Genomic DNA, 19,645 nt, shown 5'->3' with positions numbered 1-19,645 from the left:
GGCAGCCGGTGCAGTGGGGAGCGAAGCCGGGTTAGCACTGGAGCCCAGTGTCCAAGGGGTGATGCCAGAGCAGCCTCAACTCTCCATAACTTAGTGCTAGGTGCTTCATCCCCTGCTTGAGAGGAAGAGGAGGAGGAGAAGGGCTCGGTGCTGGTGCTGCTGGGGTGTCCCAAATTGGAGGTGAGGCCACGCACACATCCACCATCCTTGGAGCCACTGAGCATCAGCGACGAGGGGCCCGGCTCTGCCCAGGGCACGTACTGTCCTCGCCGCCAGGGCGTTGGCGGTGGGTTACGTCAGCACCAGTGCGGTCCCTGTGTCCTGTCGCTGTGCTGATGGTGGCACGCGGCCCGGCTCAGCCCATGCCAACAGCTCCGCATGGAGCCGTCGGCAGCGCTGCGAGGACTGTGTGGGGCAGAGCCCACATCTTCCCAGCACGTGCGATGCCGGGGTGGGCAGGAGCGGAGTGACACCAGTGTTGCCGTCACCACCTCCTTGATGCTGTTTATCATTACCCGCTGTTTACGCACTTCTGGCCAAGTTTCCATCCACCCACAAGGTCCCTGACCATCTCGCCTCCGTGTCCACCCCAGGGAGAACCAGGGGACAAAGGCCCCTCCAGCCTGGTGCCTGTGCATGGAGGTGGGCATGGATGGGCCACACCGCTGCCACATCCCTGTTTCTCCAGGATTGGGCACTCACAGGACCTATCGCTATGGACAAGCCAGATCCGATTGTATGGGGGGAGCAAGGGGAGATCCATTGGGTACCCCAGGGTGCTCAGGGAAAGCCTGGGGACATTCCTGCCACTGCTGGAGCATCACTGAACCTTCACCAAGTCACAAACTGATGGAGCTGAATACCTAGGAGATGCCACAGCAGGTGACATGTCCTGCCTCTGCAGGGCCTGGAGACCTTTCCGGCCAGGGGGGTGCAGCCAGTGGCACCCACAGAGCCCTGTGCCAGGCTGCAGGAGGCTGGTGTCTGCACTTGCCCTGTGCCTGGGGGCTCTTGGCCAGCTGCCCCCACAATCATTAACATGGTGAGGCCCTGGCAGCTCTGGCTGTCACTCATTGACAGGGTCAGGGCTGAAGTCCTTGGCCATGCCGGCCCCACAGCTTCCCCTACACCATCAGCGGTGCTGGGAAAACAAGCCCTTGGCACTGCCCCTTGCTGCTGGGCAGCCCTGCCCTGGCCTGGGGGGAACTCTCTGTGGTACGGGGGAGGCTGGGGAGACATCAGTGCCAGGAAAAACGCTGTCTGGCCTCAGCGGTGGAGGAAGGAAAGGGACGCGCATCCAGGCAATGCTCTTTATTTCCCCCGGTTTCACACCGCAGACGGGACTGAGCAGCACCACGGAGACACAGGGGGCTCTCACCGGGGCCACAGCTGGCTGCGGCAGTGTGGGGCTGGGTGGCCATGACCCTCATCCCCGGACGAACCCCGGGGCTGCCCTGAGCCAACCCTCTGCCTCTGGCCGGGCAGTAGTGACAAAGCAGTGACCCAGGGAAGGGCCCCGGCACATACGGATGATGAAGGGATCTCCTGGCTGCTGTCGGGGGGCTGCCTTCATCACAGACTGGGTCTGGGACTTCTGGGAACATGGGGCTGCCTGGGACAGGTCTGGCAGAGCCTAGCTCAAGGTTACTGCCCAACACAGCCTCTGGCAGGGATGCCAGGCTGGGTACTCACACACCAGGCTGAAATGCTCAGCACCCAGGGGTGCTGCATTCCTCTGGCACCCCGCAGGACTGTCCCCAAGGGCTGAGCACCCATGGTCCCAGCCGGGCTGTGGCAGGGGACCTATGGGGATCTGCTCCTGTGGATCACTTCAGCAGTCGCCCACACAGGATCTCACTGTGGGAAGGAGGAAGGCTTATTTGGCACAACCTGCTGGCTCTGCCTCTGCTCAGGGCAGGAACCACATATGGCTCCGTGCCCTGCAGCACAATGGCACTGAACCTTGCAGGATCAGGCCCAGCCACACTCACGCAACGCAGGTGGTAACAACTTGCCCAGGGCAGAGGCCATCAGGACCATGCTTACCCTTCCCAGGATGGGTAGACCTGCACATCAACAACAGGGGAACCCCTGTTCTTGCAGGGTCAGGGACCGGATCCGGTCCTCAGCTCCAGACACGTGTTCTCCTAACCCATCCTGCCCACAGCACCGGTGTTCAGGGCTGGCGCCTGCCTTGCCACCCCACCCATCCATGTCCTCTCTCCCACACACCCTTTGGCTGGAAGGGTGCTTTTCCCACCTGAACAGTCCACGGGGCTGTGCCAGCCCAGCACAGGCAGGATTTGCTGGGTCAGCAGCTGTGCCACAGGCAGAGGCACTGGGCAGGACAGTGCCAGGCATGAGTGGGATGTTGCAAAGTGCTTTGCAACGGGGGGTTCGAACTATGTACAGGACTCCCTTGATGTGCACCAGGATGTGACCCCACTGAGGGGCATGGCAGCGGCTCAACCACTCACAGCGACACGACGTGACAGTTTGGGACAGGACGTGGACGAATCTGTGGTCCGGGCAGTGTCGGCGGTGCAGGGCAGGGGCTGGTTGGGCCCCGTGTTGAACCCCGGCATGGCCCGGGGGTACCACGTGCTGGGTGCAGACGTGGAGCAGGACTCATCGGAGCTCCTGGTCGACCCGAGGCTGAGCCGGCACCAGCTCTGCGGGTTGAGGATGGCCATTTCCCTCGGAGCCTGGGTGAGGGGTGCGGGGCTGATCTGACCCCTTGCTGTCGTCCTGCCCGGGGAGCTGGAGGAAGTCAGGAAGGACCAGGTCTTCCTTGGAGAGCAGCCCACGCTGGTCGTTGGCCCGGCAGCTCTGGGCACGGTTCAGCAGCTCCACCAGCCCTGGGGGAAATGCAGGTCATGCACCTGAGCCCAGTACTTGGCCTCCTGTCCTAACGCCTTGGCTGACCTCTCCACATGATGTGACCCTGAACATGAACCAGGCACAGCACCTGCACCTTCTCCCTGCCCCCTGCCAGCATCCGTGGGACTCTGCACCCATTCCCAGCAGACTGAGGGACCCCAAGTCCCCCATAGCCCATCCCTGGCAGACCAGGGGTCCTGTGTCCCTCACCTCATGTTTTACCCCAACCCCTCAGGTTTCAGACATGATGAGTCTCACCTTCCAGGTCGTATGTGCGGCGGTTCAGGTTCATGGCAGCTGAAGACCGGGGCCGGGAGAAGGAGGAGGGCATCTCCCACAGTGTGTCAGGCTCTGCTCCTGTGGGGCTTCCCTCCTGTGAAGAGCAGCCCAGGCCTCAACAACGGGGCAAGGAGGCAGTGCTCCCCCAGGCCATGTCCACATCACCCTCCCACAGTGTGGCTCCCGCCTCAGCACCCACTGCCCAGCCCCGTGGCATGTGCCGGGGTCGCAGCAAGGCACAGCTTCCCCTGGGACCATGGCAGCAGCCGTGGGAGCATCTCTGACTGGGGCCATGGGATCTTGAGCTCACCTCACTCCGGAGTGGGGAGGAGGCAGCTGCAGCCTCGGTGCTCTCCGTCACTCGCATGTCTGCAAGGTAAGTGATGCTCAGCGCCCTGTGCCAGCACCCTAGTCCTGGCCCAGCTGGCAACAGGATGGAGCCCATCCCAGGGAGTAGGAGCCATGTCCAGCAGAAAGCAGCCTGGCTCTGGGAGCACTCTGCAGGGCTACATGTCTTGCAGGGGGGACAGAGCTTGGAGGGGAGGACACTTTACCTGCCGGCGTTTCCAGGACAAGTTTCTGAGCAGCCACCGTGCTGACCAGCTTCTCCAGGTCCAGGGCGGCCGGCTCGCCATGCTGCAACAGGAAGAGCCCAGAGGTGTCACACTCACTGTGGCACAGCAAAGGCAGCCAGGCTGAGGATCTGTGAGTTCCCTGGCCAGACCCTGTCAGGTCATGGGCTGCACAGTGCAGAGCACACCTGCTGGTCCCTCCCAGCCCACGGCGGGGTGCCATGGCCCATCTCAAACACCGGTGACTCTCCATGAGCCCACAGGCTGCCCCAAGCATGGACCACTGCTCTGCACCACCTGGCCGCTGCCAGCAGCCCCTGGCCCAAGCTCCACACCGGGGGAGATCCCGGCTGCAGGAGGCTGGGGCTGTGCCCACCGAGGCGCAAGCCCTCACCCGCCGCAGCAACGCCAGCTCCATCCTCACGCCGTACTTCCCCAGCACGGGCTGCAGCGCTTCCCGGATGCGCTTGGTTGACTTTGCTGTGATGCGGATGGTCTTATTGAGGGAGGAGATTTCCAGCCTGCGGAGGGGGAGCAGAGGTTGTCTGCAGGCAAACGCAGACAGGCAGGGGCAGTCCCGGGGTGTTTGGGACTGCCTGGGGGAGTGGGTGTAGGGCACTGTGGGTGGCTGCTCATGATGTGGACCAGACACTTGTGGGCAACAGCATTAGCCCCAAAGCTCCCACTCACTCAAAGCTTATCCTGTTCTCCAGCTTCACCTCCTGTTCTGCCAACACAGAGCACTCCTGGTCCAGCACCAGTGCTTTCTGAAAGAGCCAAACCATCAGGAAAGAGCAAACAGAGCAGCACATGGTCACAGCCTGGGGACAGTTGGGCTGGCAGAAGCCCCCTCTCCCCCCTGCCCACTCTACCTGCTCATTCCCCACCAGGTAGACCTTGATGTCGGGGAGGCTGAAGCCGCGCTTCTCACATATCCCTGCCAGCATGTCACGGATGGAGTGGCCGGGCCGGACGGGGGCCAGTGAGGCCGTGCCGTCGGGCAGGTACACGCAGCAGTACTTCATGGGCTTGGCCGGCAGATCTGTCTCGCTGCCCCCCAGGCTCTTCCGATGGCCCTGCAGGAGCGGTGCGGCAGGATAAGCCTGGCCAGTAGCAGTGTGATGCCACGGGGCCAGCGCAGCGATGACTCACCTCAGTCCAGGGGCTGGCAGCTGTGCTGGCTGAGGACAGGAAGCCAAGATCCAGGCTGGCTGAGGAGTTGAGCGAGCCCTGGGACTCTCGCCACGGCATGGTGCTCCCACCACCTTCTCCCCCTTCTAGGACAGACAGATGGATGGTGGTGGGGACTGTGGACTCCCTTCGGAGGTGGCACAGTCCCGGCTGCCCTGCTCGACACAGCACCTACCTGCCCAGGAGGGCTCCCGCCGTTCTCCCTTCCTGAAGGACCGGCGGGGGCTGCGGTTGGCACCACTGCCTGCCGTCTCCACACCCAGTGGCAGGGACTTGCCCAGCTTCAGCTTTGTCTTCTGGGGCAAACAGAGAAGCGTCTCAGCGTGGGGACATCTGAGGCTGCCCCTTTCCTTTCCCAGGTCCCCTGACCGCTTGTCTGTCCTCAACCTGGGGCTGGGTTCGCTCCGAGGAGCAGGGAAAGGAACCAGAACCTCTTTCTCAGATAAAGGGGACAAGTCCCTGTTCCCCCTTCCCACCCCACTCACCTTGCTGAGGTCAGGCGGGGGGCTGCTGCTGCGGGAGTGGGGCCGCAGGTCTGGCAGGGGCTGCCCTTGGCTCTCTGCCCGCAGGCAGGCCTGGTAGAGTGGGGATTTAACGAAGCGCGTGTAGCTGTCAAACTTCATCAGGTTAAAGATCTGCAAAGGGACGATGTGTGGGCTTAAGACCCCTGTCCACCTACACCTCACTCTTGCCACTGCCCTGTGGAACAGTCCCATGTGGCAGCAGCGATGCTGGGTGATATGCAGGGTGGTCCCGCAGCCTCCATCCTGTGGGTGGGGTGGGGCACGGGGGCTGCTCGTACCTGGAGCTGCTGGGTGCGAAACATGTCTGGGGAGGGGGTGGCCAGCATGTCCTCCCCAATCCAGGCCTGCTTGTCGATGTTCACAGGACTGACCGAGTGGCTGGAGAGGAACTCATCGTAGATCCGCCGTGCCTCCTGGGCCAGCTAGGGGAGTGGGGGGGTCAGGCCAGGACCAGGAGCCCCCTCCTCACTGTTACCCTGTGGGGAGCCCCTGGCTCACCCCACGGAGCTACCGAAGCCCTGAGGGGCTTAGTCTCCCTGGGACCAGCTCAGTACTTGCACATCAGGATGAGCATTGGAGCCAGCCTCCACCACCCAGCACCAAGCCAGCCACCACCCAGTCTCTCCACAGAGGTACAGCCCAAAGCAGGAACCATCACCCCCAGCTGTGTGGCTCTGTCCCCACAAGCCCCCATCTAGCTCTATGCCCTTGGTCTCTTGTCTTCCCAGCAGCATTCTCTACCCTCTGGCCACCCCGGGCTGGAGAAGCATGTCCTGCTCCATGGACTGTGGCTTTTCAGGTGCACATCACACCCATCTCCTTGTCCTTCCCACAAGAGACTCCAGCCTGTCCAGCCTCCCAGAACAGGGGGTCTCGCAGGACTCCGGGACATACAGGCACGACAGCTATCTGCACCTCTGCCTGCGTCCCTCCCAGCAGCTGTGTGACCCAGGCTCAGCTGCACCATAGCTGCATGGAAACTAGTACCTGCTGTGTGTCGCTGGCTGGGATCTGCTGGAAGCGCTCGCATGCCTGCCAGAAGTAGACATTTTCGGCACTGAACTCCTTCTTAAGGAACTCCTGCGGGGCAGAGAGAGCTGCTGGCCTGGGTGGCACCGCAGCTGTGGGACGGCTTGGTTGCCAATGCCCAGGAGCTGACAGTAACAAGGATTGAGGTCTAGGCTGTGGCACTCACAGTGAAGTAGGTGACGGCCACGCGGTCCTGCAGCAGTGTCTCGAAGGATTCAGCCCAGCTGACCACAGACCCCTGCGTGGAGCCACAAGAGGCCGGCGGCCCTGGCAAGCTGTTCACACTGTGGTTGCTGCCACGGGCCCTGGAGGCATTTAACTCTGAGAAAAAAAAAAAAAAAAAGGGTCAGTTCTGGCTGCCCGGGTGGCCCACAGCATCACCTTCCCTGTTGCCAGCAGCCCCCGTATCTACAATGAGTTCATTTGCCCCATCCTGTTGTGAGCCAGTGAGACGTGAGGAAGGGAGCATGAGGAGTGGCATCCTAGGTGGATCAAGCACTGTGATGCCACAGCTGGCACCTTCTGGTGTGACAGCCCTCCCTGCCAGCACTGGCCTTCCTCCCTGGGTGTCACGGTGACTCCATCTGTGACTCATCTCTCAGGGGAACAAAGCTGATGCAGGGGGAAAGCACCCAGATGGGGAGGGAAAGCAGGGTGGAAGGGGACATGGCCGGCACACAGCATGGAGAGAAGCTCAGAGGATGGGTAGAGGTGCCTGAACTTGCCTTCTCCAGTCCTCTGGCCATGACAAGGAAAAAACCCAGCAAGAAGAGGGCACAAAAAGTGTCATCCCTGGCTCCCAGCCTCAAGGAAACCCTCCCTCGGGGAAACCCACGGTGACCATGCATTCAAATTGAGTCCTTCCTTCAAAAAGATAGAAGTTCCCAGGGGCAACCCCAGCTTCTGAACTGGTTTGGCTGGCAAGCGACTGGGAGCAGAGGGTCATTTGCAAGAGAAGGTAAATGTATGGAAGCTTGGGTCTCCCGGCAAAGCTGGCAGGAGCAGAGGAGGCAGCAAGCTGCTACATGGCTGGGGCTCCCTATCCTTCTCCTGTGCAAAACACGGGGTAACTGCACACACCCTGCAGATGGGAACAGCAGCCCCTGGCACCTCATGCTGGAAGGATCCTGCAGTGGGACCGAGATGTGGGAATGGGCTGGCTAAGATATCTGGTGCACAATAAGACAGATGGACAGACAGACAAACTCCTTCAGGGAACCCAGGGCTGGCTGGTACCCAGTTTCTGCTTGCCCTAGCAAGCCCCGAGCCCCCCACCTCCCCCCCGACCCCAGCACCCAAGGAAGTCAGCTGAGCAGCCAGAAGGGAGGGACAGGCGACACGGGGCCATGCGGGAAGGATGGGGGGGGTACAGCGAGTCCCTGGCACAGGGCTCAGCCCAGCACTGTGGGGGTCCAGTCATGCACTCGCCCACAGCACAGCTTGTGCTGACACAGGACCTGGCTCTCTGCTGGCTCCTTGCCCCTGGCACCAGGCTGGCTGTGGGCTTCCCCCTCCCCTGAAGATGATGCTGGCCTCCTGTCCCAGAGCAAAGAGCAGCCTTACCTCCATCCGACACAGCCGGGCCCTGTGGGGGTGGAGAGAAGAGAGGTGAGAGGGGCCACACAGCATCTGCCAGCCCAGTGGAGCAGTACCTGGGCAGGCAGCAGTGTGAGGGCAAGTCTAGTTCAAACGCAGGAGCAAGGGACACGGGCTGCCGGCAAACACTGCTCTGGTGTTAGCTGCAACCAGGATGGCTGCCACATCACAGAGGCAGGAGGGCAGTGAGTAGGGGTAGGGAGTTACCAGGGGTACATGGCTTTTCTCCCACCTTGGGTGCCTCTGCTGCCCTGAGGCCAGACCAGCAATTGGGAAAGGGCAGATGCTATCAGATGTAACCCTGCCACTGCTGCCCGGGGAGGAGAGAAGCAGCCTCCCCTGCACAGGAAGAGGAGGGGAGGAGGGGAGGGAAGGAAGGACAACCACAGCCCTAGGCAGGCAAACTGCCTGCTCCCTCCTTCCTTGGGGCCTGAGGCTATTAGAGAGCAGATGCCCAAAAATGAGGACCAGGTTCTGCCAGAGCTCCCAGTGAGGGGCACAGCAGGACAGGGTGCCCTGCAGCATTCCCTGAGCTGCCCCAGATAACAGCCATGGGAATGTGGTACCCCAGGACCCACAACAAGCAGGCAGATGGGCAGAGCCTCCACAAAGGCCAGCCAAGCACTCCCTGCATGGTGTTGCCTCTCATCGCTGCCTGGGGCCAAATTGGTGGCCTTGATCTGGTTGGCCAGTGTCCCCCACCCTGCCAGCCCCACACACCCCAGCCCCACAATCCCACCCCCTGCCTGTCCCTGCTACTCTGCCCCACATGCTGCTGCCATACCCCTTATCCCAGTCCCACACATCCCAGCCCCGCATGCCCATTACCCGAGCCCCACACGCCCCTATGTTGTTGTCTGCTTGCTCTTCCCCTGCATCCCTGTTGTCCACACTCACATAGCTCTGCCCTGACTGTGCCACCCGGTCCCATGCACCCCAGCACTGCTGACTCTGTTTACCCCAGCTCCATACACCACTGCTTGCCCATTACCCCAGTGCTGTACACCTCCACTTATATTGCTGTCTCAGCCTCATAGACCCCTGCCTTCTCACTACCCCAGCCGCATAAGTCCCTGCCCGCCTGTTACTCAGCCCCATATACCGTCGCCTGCCTAATACCCCTCTACATCTCTGCCTGCTGTGGATACCCAAGCCCCATACACACCTGTCTGCACATTACCCAGCCTCACACCCCCTGCCTGCCTGTTATCCACTCCACATCCCCCTGCCTGCCTGTTACCTGGCCCCATACATCCCTCTGCTTGCCCATTATCTGCTCCATACCCCCCTGCCTGCCTGTTACCTGGCCCCATACATCCCTCTGCTTGCCCATTATCTGCTCCATACCCCCCTGCCTGCCTGTTACCTGGCCCCATACATCCCTCTGCTTGCCCATTATCTGCTCCATACCCCCCTGCCTGCCTGTTACCTGGCCCCATACATCCCTCTGCTTGCCCATTATCTGCTCCATACCCCCCTGCCTGCCTGTTACCTGGCCCCATACATCCCTCTGCTTGCCCATTATCTGCTCCATACCCCCCTGCCTGCCTGTTACCTGGCCCCATACATCCCTCTCCCTGCCCAATACCCAGACCCACACCCCCCTGCCTGCCCATCATCTGCCCCACATCCCCCTGCCTGCCCACTACATGGTCCCACACATCCCTCTATCTGCCTGTTAATCCGCTCCACACCCCCCTGCCTGCCCGGTACTTGGCCCTACACAGCCCCTGCCTGCCCGGTACACAGCCCCACAGCCCCTGCCTGCCCGGTACACAGCCCCACGCCGTGCCGCTGGGCGGGGCCGCCCCAGGGGATGGGGACCGACGCCCCGGTCCGGTCCGGTCCGGGACTCACCATGCGGCCGTTGTGGACCAGCAGCAGCTTGGCCTTGCCCTGCATGCCTGGCACCGCCCGGCCCAGCGCGCTACCGGCGCGGCCCGCGGCCCCGCAGCATCCCCGGCCGGCGGCGCGGCGCGGCTCCCCCGGCCCGGCCCGGCGCTCCCCGGCACTACCGCTTTCGGCTGCCACAGGAAGTGTCGCCATGGGAACCGAGACCGCAGCGGGGGGAGCGGAGCCGCCCTCCCGCCCCGCGCCGCCGCCGCCACCGGCCCCGGCACCGCCCCGCTGGGCACCGGCACCGGCTCCGCGCCAGGAAGCGCCACGGCCCCGCCGCAGCCCCGTCCTCGCTTCATCCCAGTCCCCATCCCCATCCCAATCCTTCTCCCTACCTCCATCTGCATCTGTGACTCCATCCCCATCTACATCCCTGTTCCCATCTGCATCCGCATCCCTGTTCCCATCTCCATCCCCATCTACATCCCTGTTCCCATCTGCATCCACATCCCTGTTCCCATCCCCATCCCAATCGCTCTCCCTACCTCCATCTGCAACTGTGACTCCATCCCCATCAACATCCCTGTTCCCATCTGCATCCACATCAACATTCCTGTCCCCATCCCACTCCCTATTCCCATCACTATCTGAATCCCCATCCACATCCCGGTTCCCATCCCTATCCCTGCCTCCATCTGCATCCGGATCTGTGCTCCCATCCCCATCTGCATCTGCATCCCAATCCCTGTTCCCGTCCCTGAACCCATCCCCATCTCGGTCCCCATCCAATCCCTGTCCCCATCCCACTCAGTCCCCATCAGCAGCATGGCCTGTGCCACCCGGTCACCACCCCATCGCCACCACTCCCAGCAGCCTGGCCAACCCAAGGGGACTCCTGGGCACCATATCACCCCAGGGAAGGGGGGTGGAGGGGCTGGGGGGCATCAGCACACCCAATGCACCCTTCCACCAGCCTGGTGCCACCTGCCCTGGTCACACAGCGGTGGGTCTGGGGGTGGCCCCCAGGGCCATTCTGCTGCTGCCGTTAGTGGCCGGTGTTCGTGGAGAGCTGCCTGCGCCATGGAGGCCGGCAGAGCCTGGCAGAGAGGAGTGGTGGACGTGCAGCTTGGAGTCTCCAAACTGATGCCTAAGCAGTTTTGCCCATCTCCTAGGTTGGGGTTCCATGTTGATCAGCAACCACAAACCAGTCAAGGATATTTTAGGATATTTGTTAGGAAATATAAGTAAGTAACAGTTACAGGATAAACCGCAGAGCACCATGGCAACCCACTCATGGAAATGCTAATAACTGGGACGTAAGGTGGGTGATTAACCTATCAAAAGCAGAACCCTAACATTAAGTTGGGTGCAGATCTATGCAGAGAAAAATGAAGTGTTACCACCATGAAAAAGCACAAAAGCAGGGCGGCATTAGCAGCCGCAGCCCTGGAAGGGTCTCCAGGCAGGGGGGAGCAGAGGGTGGCCCCTGCTGCTGCCTCTCTGCCCCCCACGGCAGCACGGAGGAGCAGTGGGGGGGGTGGCGATCCTGCTTCTCCCCTTCCCTTTGTCAGAGCATAGCTGTGTTGTGTGGCTTGGCTTTGCAACAGGAGTTATAAATAAAAATGTCTCACCAAGAGTGCGTGACTCACGGTCCTCACCACAAGGATAACCTCTCTGCTAGGAAACCTGATCCGAGACTGACTGCAGCATGCAAGAATCAAAGACATTGCTTAATTAATATATTTCATCCAAATGGCGAAGGGATGAGCCCCTCATCCCACCTGGGCGGGGGTGGGCTGCTGGGGAAGGTACCTCTGCCCCTCTGGACCCCTGTCCTGTGCCATCCCCCAAACTCCATCCGCCAAGGACCTGCTCCAGGGCCCAGTGGTTTCCCTCGGTCAGCAGCAGGGAGCTGGGGTAGTGGCTGACGTGGCCTCGAGCAGCTCCAGCCTCAGCGTTACCTCCTGCCACCCTCCGAGGGGGCAGTGCGTGGGTGCTGGTGTCGCCTCACCCTGCTCAGGCAGGGTGGGACGCGGGGATGTGCTGAGGCATCACCCTTCGCATGGAAGACTGCGTCAGCCCTGTGCACCGGGACACGGCCATGCCTGTGGCCTGCCTCTGCTGGAGGCTGGGGCTGCGCTGCCTCTCCCAGGATCACATGCCGGCTGCACAGCTCCATCCCACCATCATGCTCTGCCCGAGGTGATGCCCATGGTGCCTGGGTACCGCATCCTCCCGCTGTGCTGCCATCCCCGAGCCGGATCCTGGCCCTGTGGGGAGAGGGACACCCTGTGCCCCAGTGCCCCAGCCTGGCGGGACCTGGTTGATCCCCGGGGGTAGGGGACGGCGGGGCGACAGCTGGCTGGGGGATTTGCCGAGGGCATTATTTAATGCTGTGGGTAAATGGAGAAACAGCAGCTAATTCTGGAGCCCATAATCCTCTTCCTCCCCCGGGGATGGGGATCGTGCCAGTTACGCAGCTGCCGGCGGGCCCTGGGGACAAGCCCCTGGCAGGTCCCAAGGTGTGCCACGGGACGGAGCGACTCCCAGACCATGGGTGATGTGCAGAAGGTAAGCGGGGTCTGATGACATCCCTCTTGTGCCAAGGTGCTGGCACCAGCTCCCGGCTGCAGTGTCAAGCTGCCTGGCAGAGCAGGACCCAGGGCTGTACCCTGGGCTTGTCCCCTCAGCACCCCCAGAAGCTGGCAGGGCTGCCAGGGCAGGAACAGCACACCCCGGGGTGTGGGGGGGAATTGGGCTGGACAGGTCTGCTGTGGGGCCACCCTGAGCCTGGACACCTTGGGAGCCAAGCCCTGGAGCTCACTCAGGCCATAGCCACAGGGTACCCATGGCCAACAGTGCACCCAGCTCCCCCCTCCAAAACACGGGTGCTCTGCAGTGACCCAGCATCCCGCAGGGCTCCTCCAGCACCCCACGCCCCCAGGGGCTGCTCTCCGTCATCCAGAGGCTGAAGGGCTCCCCGGAGCAGGAGCTCCGCATCGTCCTGCTGGGGCTGGACAATGCAGGGAAGACCACGCTGCTGAAACGCCTGGCGTCCGAGGAGGTCAGCACCATCACACCCACCCAGGTAGGTGCTGCTTGGGGCCACGGGAAGGGTGGCAGGTCCCACCCTCCCCTTGGGTGATGCCAGGGTTTGTGTCCCTGTGCAGGGCTTCAACATAAAGAGCGTCCACTCTCACGGCTTCAAGCTGAATGTCTGGGATATCGGGGGGCAGCGCTCCATCCGCCCGTACTGGAGGAAGTATTTGGGCAGCACTGACCTGCTGGTGAGTGGGGCAGCCCCCCACAACCCTGTGCATGGAGACTTGCGCCCTCTGTGCTGGGCCCTGTACCCCAGCAGAGATGTGTAGCGCCCTCAGAAGGCAGAGGGCCCTCTGAAGCAGCTGGGCATGGAGGAGCTGCTGACTGTCCCTTTTGTCCCCACGGCAGATTTATGTCATTGACAGTGCAGACCAGAAGCGCTTCGAGGAGACAGGGCAGGTATGAGGGGTCCGGTGCGGGGTGGCTGTGGGGTCCTGCGGCTCGGAGCCATCCGGCACCAGCTCTCTGAGGACTGGAGCAGGGAGTGAGTCTGCTCTCTACCATGGAGCAACGCTTCTGTGGGGGCCAAGCTGTCCCCAAAGCTACATGGGAATGGCTCGTGATCAGAGCCTCAGCACTCAGAGCCACCCCACCCCATGGCAGGTCCATGCCCAGTAGCTCCCCCAGAACTGGGTGTGATGCCCCTCAGGTACTCAACATGGGGTGGCTCTGCCCCTGGTGAGAGTGACCCCTCGGTTGCCAGCCCTTCTCCCACTTCCCCAGTGCCAGGCTAGTGATACAACAAAGCAAAGGTTTACAAGTAGCGAACTCGGAGTTACAAACCCTGGGAATGAAGCTGGAGGGGAGAAAGTGAGACTCCAAGTGCCAGTCTCGACTGTACCATCACCAGACGGCGGTGTGGGTGTGCCAGACAGCACAGGCCTGACAGCAGCCTCCTGTAGCTGCCCTTTGCCCAAGGCTCTTGGTGCTGGGAGCGCTTTAGCCTTCAGGTAGTATGTGGCTCCTGGGCTTTCTTCAGGGAAGATGGAGCTTCAGGGGTGCATCTCTCCCTTGGGATGTTGAGACCTCATGGCTTCTTTGGCTACAATAAGAGCACCAGAGAGAGGGGAGTGAGGCACTTTGGGAGACTGAGGTGCCCCAGCCTGCCCTGGGCAGCCCAGAAAAGCAGCCCGGCAGCTCCGTGGAGGAGAGCAGCAGTGGGCAGCAGCCCTGGGCGATGGTTCTCTCTTGGCAGGAGTTGGCAGAGCTCACCGAGGAGGAGTCCCTCACGGGTGTCCCACTGCTGGTGTTTGCCAACAAGCAGGACCTAGTGACTGCAGCACCCGCAGCCGAAATTGCAGAAGGTCTGAGCCTCCACACCTACCGGGACCGGGAATGGCAGATCCAGGCCTGCTCAGCCTTGTCAGGGGAAGGAGTGCAGGTAGAGACGGGGGCCTGCAGGCTCTGCAGAGGCGGGAGAGGACCCAAGGACCTGCCATGCTCTTGGGGCTGTGGTCATGTCTCTCTCTTCCCTCCAGGATGGGATGAACTGGATTTCCAGCCAGATCATGAATAGGAAGAAGTGAGAGCTGCGAAGTGTCAGACTGGACTGAACTGCAGGTCCCTAAGCCATGGCCAGCCCCTCTCATCCCTAGACTCCCCTGAGGGCTCAGCTGGGCCCTGAGACTCAGACTGCTGTGCTCAGATGGGCTTCCCACCCAGCCTTTCACTAATCAGTTGGCTTCCTCTCTCCCTGCCTCCTGAGCTTCCACGAGCTCCTCATACCCCCTGACCCTCCTGCAGCCCCAGTGATATCAGAGGGAAGGGCATGTCCCACTGTGTCAAGGGCTTACACACCTCCAGAGCGAGCACCAGCTCAGGACTTGTGCACCCCTGTGGAGGCTGCTGCACCCCACCACAGCAGTGGCTATATCCTCAAACACGGCACGTACAGCCAGCCAAATGGTGTGTATTCCCCTCCGCTCCTGTAGGATGTGACTGGTGTTGCCCCAGCCGTGGCAGTTGGCTCAGAAAGGCCTCGGTTCAGTATCTTCCGTTGTCCAGAGGAACTCCCGTGTGTGCACAAGACCTGGGACAAGCACAAAGACACAGCAAGGACTTGGCCTTGCAGTCAGGACCCCAACTGGGGGTTGTCCCCACCAACGGAGGGGTTTCATTGCCTGGTTACAGCCTTCGTTGCAGCCACACTGCGCATCACAGTGAGAGGGTCTGCTCTGCAAGAGCCCCTGGGAAGCTAGAAGACGCAGCTCCCTGGCCACCACAGCTGCCGTGGCTGAGTGCCTGCACCAATGGGGCTGAGTGGGAGACAACCCGCAGTGGGGCTGGGGCCCTCCTGCTGTGCCAGACCCTGGGCTGCAGCCCTGCGGCCCTCAATAAAGCTGCCTGTGACCTCCATAATGCCTCGGCCAGTCCTTCCCGCAGTGCTGGCGCAGCGCTGCACCCAACCCCACCGCTCCGCGGCCCGACGAGGCCTGCGGCTCCTCGGGCCGGGGCCGGGGCCGATCCCCGTCCCGAGGCCTAGCGCCATCTTGTGTGGCGTTGCCATGGCGACGCGCCGCCGGCGACGGCCGCCTCAGCGCCGCCGGAGAGGTTCACGTGTCCCGCGGGCGGCACGAGCCGCGCACGTGACTGGCAGGCGGAAGGAGAGCGGACTACAGCTCCCGGCAAGCCGCGCGCCGCCACGCCGGCGCAGTGCACGCCGGGAGATGCCCGGCCGCTCCGCCCCCCCCCTCCGCCCCTCCAAAGCACGGCGGGAGCCGCGCACATCCGCGACCCCGCCCCCTTCTCCGCCATAGGCGGGCAGTGGTGACGCAAGCCCGCGGAGGCGGGAGCGCGGTGGTGTGTGGGGTTCTGATTGGCGGCACGGGCTGCCGTTCCCGGAAGGGGGCGGGAACAGGAGCGGCGCGCCGGAAGGCGGAAGGGGAGGATGGCGGCGGGTGCGGGCGGGCTGCTGGCGGCGGCCGCGCTGCTGTTGGCGGTGACCGGGCCGCGCCCGGCGCCCGCCGAGCTCACGGACGGCAACAGCGAGCACCTGAAGCGGGAGCACTCGCTGATGAAGCCGTATCAGGGTGAGCGCGGGGACGGGCTGGGCCGGACGCCCTGCGGCGGCCCGGGCTGAGCCGTGCTCTCTGTGCCCGTTTCAGGCGCGGGCTCCGCCGCCATGCCGCTGTGGGACTTCCAGGGCAGCACCATGGTCACCAGCCAGTACGTCCGCCTGACGCCCGACGAGCGCAGCCGGGAGGGCTCCATCTGGAACCGCGTGGTGAGAGCCTGGGGCTGGGAAGAGGCCGGCGAGGGCTCGGGGCGACCCCACCGCCTCTCCCGGCTCCTGCCCTAACGCCGCTGGGCCGTCTTTCCCCACAGCCCTGCTTCCTGAAGGACTGGGAGCTCCACGTCCACTTCAGGATCCACGGAGCCGGCAAGAAGAACCTGCACGGGGACGGCCTGGCGCTGTGGTACACGCAGGAGCGCCTGGTGCCAGGTATGGTGTGCAGCTGGGGGCCGCCTGGCAGGACTGAGGCCTCATCAGCACTCACGTATGCCCCGGGGCAGCCCAGGGAGCTGCTTTTGGAGCTGCCCCTGGCGTGGAGGGTTTTTCACCAGGGAAGGCATTTGCGGTCCCCTCTGTCTGGTTTCACCAGATCAGGATGGCATGTCCTGGAACAGGCGCCCTCAGTCATCTGCCTGGCAATAAAGAGCGCTTACAGATCTTATCAACAGAAATCTTTGAGCACAAATTCCTTCTGAGAGCCTTCTGTTCCCTATGTTCTGCCCTGTTCCAGGTCCTGTCTTTGGCAGCAAGGACAACTTTCATGGACTGGCTATCTTCCTTGATACATATCCCAACGACGAAGCAACAGAGGTGAGTAGTTCAGGGAGCTCGTTCAGTGCCAAGTAGGCTGTTTCCTCACGGCTTTGTGCTCCAAGTGCTTCACGCCTGGACCAAGGAAAAGTCTCTCCTCACATGAGAGCGGGCTGCTCTTCCTGTCATGGGAGATGGTAGGGAAGAGTTTGTACGTGCGTTAACGGAGATGAGAAGGTCCTTGCTCCATCTGCTGCTGTTGATCACGCAGGTGTTTCCAAGGCTTTTTGCCCTCTGTGTGATACTGTGGCAAAGGACTCGTGTAAACTGCACCCCCTAATAAGTAAAGTTAGGGTGTAATTTCCTGAACTTCTTTGTGCTTTGATTGGTCATTCCATGTTATTTCTGGCCTTATTCTCTGCTTGCAACCTGTGTGTCTCTAAAAGAGAAACTCCTGAGCTTGCTTTTTGCTCCAGAATTCCCCATGGGTGAAATACAGATCAGTCCTGTTGGGGCTGATGGTCCTTTTCTTCTTTCCTGCTCTGTGTTTGTGGGTCTCGTTGCAGCACAGTCAGAAAATGTAATGGTGCTAGTGAGATCTATTGCACCAAAAACGTGTCACTTAACTCATAAAGCACCTGGAAGCGACCCCATCCCCCCTCTTGATGCTCACTGAGAGCTGAATTCTGGCCTCCAGTTGGCCTCTTCCAGTGTACATCATCTGCTGACTGCAAAGCCCTGAGCATGGTTATGCTGCTCACATGAGATTTCTGCTCGCTCTGGGTCCTGTGTTCTGTTCGTCTTACCCACTCTGGTGCTTATTCCACAAGTCTGGAGCCATCTCGTTGCCCTGGCCATGCGGTCTGGTGGGGGCTAGGAGGGGAGCTTGATACGGAAGGTCAGAAATGGCTGCTCTGCTTCAGTCAGAACAAGCTCTCGCTCAGTTTAGAAGCAGCTTTGCATAGAAAAGGAACCTTGATTTCATTGTTCTGCCCTCCATATCCGACTGAGTGGTAAAACCCTGGCGCTGTTGCTTGTGCCTGGCTGAGGTCCTGCTCTCGCTGAGGTTTCTGACCAGGCAGGGAAAGGTGGCTCTTGGTCTGCAGCTGGAAGGCTGCTGCAGACTGAAAGCAGCAGCGCTCTCCTCCCTGCAGCGCGTGTTCCCCTATATCTCTGCCATGGTGAACAATGGCTCCCTGACGTATGACCACAGCAAGGACGGGCGCTGGACGGAGCTGGCGGGGTGCACTGCCGACCTTCGGAACCAGAACCATGACACTTTCCTGGCCATTCGGTACTCCCGAGGCCGCCTGACGGTGAGATGTGGCAGATGCCTTCTGCAGGGCGTCTTTTGCACGTTAGATGGGGCGGGTGTTGCTGTGACAGTAGTGACCTCGAGATGGTTTTCCAGGCTTCACCACCTGCCTCTCCTGTGTCTCCAGCTCCAAAAGAGCTGTGGACAGGCAGGGTGGCAATGTGTGTTCTTGGTGTGACACTCCCTGTGTCTTACAGGTGATGACCGACGTGGAAGACAAGAATGAATGGAAGAACTGCATTGACATTGCAGGGGTGCAGCTGCCAACTGGCTACTTCTTTGGTGCTTCTGCTGGCACTGGAGATCTGTCTGGTGAGTTGGGGCTTTGCTTGCAGGAATACCTGCTGTTTGGAGCCTGGAATATAATGCTATGGATGCATTGGGTGGCTTTGATGGCTTCTTTTCCCTGAACTGTTAAAATCTTGTTGGCCTGAGACCTGTGGCCTGAGAAAGGAGCCACCTAAGAGCTAAGAAACATCTTAAATGGCAGTTTGATACCTGGGGTGTGAGGGTGGCTTGGGAGGGAAGGAGACCTGGACCTGGCACAGCATTGTCCTAGGGGTGCTCTGAGTGTGTGGACATCTCAGAGCTTCTGACAGTCTTTGCTGCTGATGGTTGTTTCCTAGACAATCACGACATTATCTCAATGAAGCTATTCCAGCTCATGGTGGAGCACCCTCTAGAAGATGACACCGTTGATTGGACCAAGATCGAGCCTAGCGTCAGCCTCCTTAAATCACCCAAAGGTGAGTCTCTGGGCTTCTGAGATCTTCGGTGGAGGATTGGGATGCCGGGGCTGGACTCTTGAAGGCCTGTTGAAAGGTGTCAGAGCTGTGAGTCTCTGTAGGGTGTCTCAGGTGGCTCTCTCTAGCTGTTCTTGTCCTTGCAGACAATGTGGATGATCCGACGGGGAATTTCCGCAGTGGGCCTCTGACGGGCTGGAAGGTGTTCCTGCTGCTGCTCTGCGCGCTGCTGGGCATCATCGTCTGCGCTGTGGTGGGAGCTGTGGTCTTCCAGAAACGCCAGGAGCGGAACAAGCGTTTCTACTAGGGCAGACTGGGGCCGTGGCCCGTGCCCAAACCCATCTTTTCTATGGGGAGCTGTAAAAAAAAAAAACAAACTGTGGTTTCTAAAAGCTGTTTCTGAGAAATATCAGAAGTATTTTCTTATCTGTCTGTTTGGCTGTAACCCCTGCCCGGCCCTCAGCGTCCGGCGGCTTGGACCGAGGGGGGCGATGCCCGCTGGGGACCCCCAGTGGGAGGGGGGAGCCTGGAGGTCGCTCCCCTTGTTTTTTCTGGTGCTCCTCCCGCCGGATGGGACCTGCCGTGCTGCCCTGTGTTGGGGGGACGAGCGTGAATGTAGGGGGGCTGTGGAGAGGGGGGCTGTGAGCGGGGCATTAAAGGACTGACACCACCTGCGGCTCTGGCTCTGTCTTGGGGGGAGAAGGGGGGCTGTAGTGGGGAGGGGGGGGGCAGGAAGGGCTGGAGGGGTCCTAGGCCTTGGGGGTGGGCTGGGGGAGAGCGGTGCTGACCGCGGGGTGTTCCCGCTTGGGTTGGGG

General features: G+C 61.4%; 3 protein-coding genes across 5 annotated transcripts; 2 read left to right on the top strand and 1 right to left on the bottom strand.

Annotated features, from left to right (window-relative positions):
- Nucleotides 1-1,297: 1,297 nt before the first annotated feature.
- Nucleotides 1,298-10,117, bottom strand: RGS14 (regulator of G protein signaling 14). Its single transcript, XM_074155631.1, has 15 exons — nucleotides 9,929-10,117; nucleotides 8,039-8,060; nucleotides 6,642-6,796; nucleotides 6,434-6,526; nucleotides 5,725-5,868; nucleotides 5,408-5,557; nucleotides 5,098-5,218; nucleotides 4,884-5,008; nucleotides 4,604-4,807; nucleotides 4,422-4,498; nucleotides 4,126-4,252; nucleotides 3,714-3,795; nucleotides 3,470-3,528; nucleotides 3,139-3,253; nucleotides 1,298-2,858 (listed from the first exon to the last, which is right to left on the bottom strand). The coding sequence occupies exons 1-15, from the start codon at nucleotides 10,115-10,117 to the stop codon at nucleotides 2,629-2,631; spliced, it is 1,893 nt and encodes a 630-aa protein (XP_074011732.1). The 3' UTR covers nucleotides 1,298-2,628.
- Nucleotides 9,001-14,535, top strand: LOC141469860 (ADP-ribosylation factor-like protein 3). Of its 3 annotated transcripts, none has more exons than XM_074155633.1 (6): nucleotides 9,001-9,024; nucleotides 12,852-12,995; nucleotides 13,078-13,194; nucleotides 13,358-13,408; nucleotides 14,205-14,390; nucleotides 14,488-14,535. In XM_074155633.1, the coding sequence occupies exons 1-6, from the start codon at nucleotides 9,001-9,003 to the stop codon at nucleotides 14,533-14,535; spliced, it is 570 nt and encodes a 189-aa protein (XP_074011734.1). The 3 variants fall into 3 exon arrangements, with proteins under 3 accessions (XP_074011734.1, XP_074011735.1, XP_074011733.1); XM_074155634.1 differs by lacking the exon at nucleotides 9,001-9,024 and adding an exon at nucleotides 12,461-12,478; XM_074155632.1 differs by lacking the exon at nucleotides 9,001-9,024 and adding an exon at nucleotides 12,461-12,478 and having other exon boundaries at nucleotides 12,825-12,995.
- A 1,349-nt stretch (nucleotides 14,536-15,884) lies between these two features.
- On the top strand, nucleotides 15,885-19,499 carry LMAN2 (lectin, mannose binding 2). The gene is made up of 8 exons (XM_074155738.1): nucleotides 15,885-16,038; nucleotides 16,114-16,232; nucleotides 16,334-16,451; nucleotides 16,753-16,832; nucleotides 17,927-18,088; nucleotides 18,285-18,399; nucleotides 18,714-18,833; nucleotides 18,977-19,499. The coding sequence occupies exons 1-8, from the start codon at nucleotides 15,897-15,899 to the stop codon at nucleotides 19,135-19,137; spliced, it is 1,017 nt and encodes a 338-aa protein (XP_074011839.1). The 5' UTR covers nucleotides 15,885-15,896; the 3' UTR covers nucleotides 19,138-19,499.
- Nucleotides 19,500-19,645: the final 146 nt, after the last annotated feature.

This window comes from Numenius arquata, chromosome 11 (assembly GCF_964106895.1).
Source record: "Numenius arquata chromosome 11, bNumArq3.hap1.1, whole genome shotgun sequence".
NCBI lineage: Eukaryota > Metazoa > Chordata > Aves > Charadriiformes > Scolopacidae > Numenius > Numenius arquata.
The sequence above is the reverse complement of the archived record's forward strand: the minus strand, read 5'-3'. Positions and strand labels throughout refer to the sequence as shown.

Excerpts from the sequence above, each read along its gene's own strand:
- LOC141469860 (XM_074155632.1), top strand. Across the intron at positions 12,996-13,077 it reads GCACCATCACACCCACCCAG|GGCTTCAACATAAAGAGCGT; the intron begins GTAGGTGCTGCT and ends GTCCCTGTGCAG. Across the intron at positions 13,195-13,357 it reads TGGGCAGCACTGACCTGCTG|ATTTATGTCATTGACAGTGC; the intron begins GTGAGTGGGGCA and ends TCCCCACGGCAG.
- LMAN2 (XM_074155738.1), top strand. The coding sequence starts at position 15,897 with ATGGCGGCGGGTGCGGGCGGGCTGCTGGCGGCGGCCGCGCTGCTGTTG. Across the intron at positions 18,089-18,284 it reads ACTCCCGAGGCCGCCTGACG|GTGATGACCGACGTGGAAGA; the intron begins GTGAGATGTGGC and ends TGTGTCTTACAG. Across the intron at positions 18,400-18,713 it reads TGGCACTGGAGATCTGTCTG|ACAATCACGACATTATCTCA; the intron begins GTGAGTTGGGGC and ends GTTGTTTCCTAG.
- RGS14 (XM_074155631.1), bottom strand. The coding sequence starts at position 10,117 with ATGGCGACACTTCCTGTGGCAGCCGAAAGCGGTAGTGCCGGGGAGCGC. Across the intron at positions 5,219-5,407 it reads CCCCGCCTGACCTCAGCAAG|AAGACAAAGCTGAAGCTGGG; the intron begins GTGAGTGGGGTG and ends TGTTTGCCCCAG. Across the intron at positions 2,859-3,138 it reads CCGCACATACGACCTGGAAG|GGCTGGTGGAGCTGCTGAAC; the intron begins GTGAGACTCATC and ends CATTTCCCCCAG.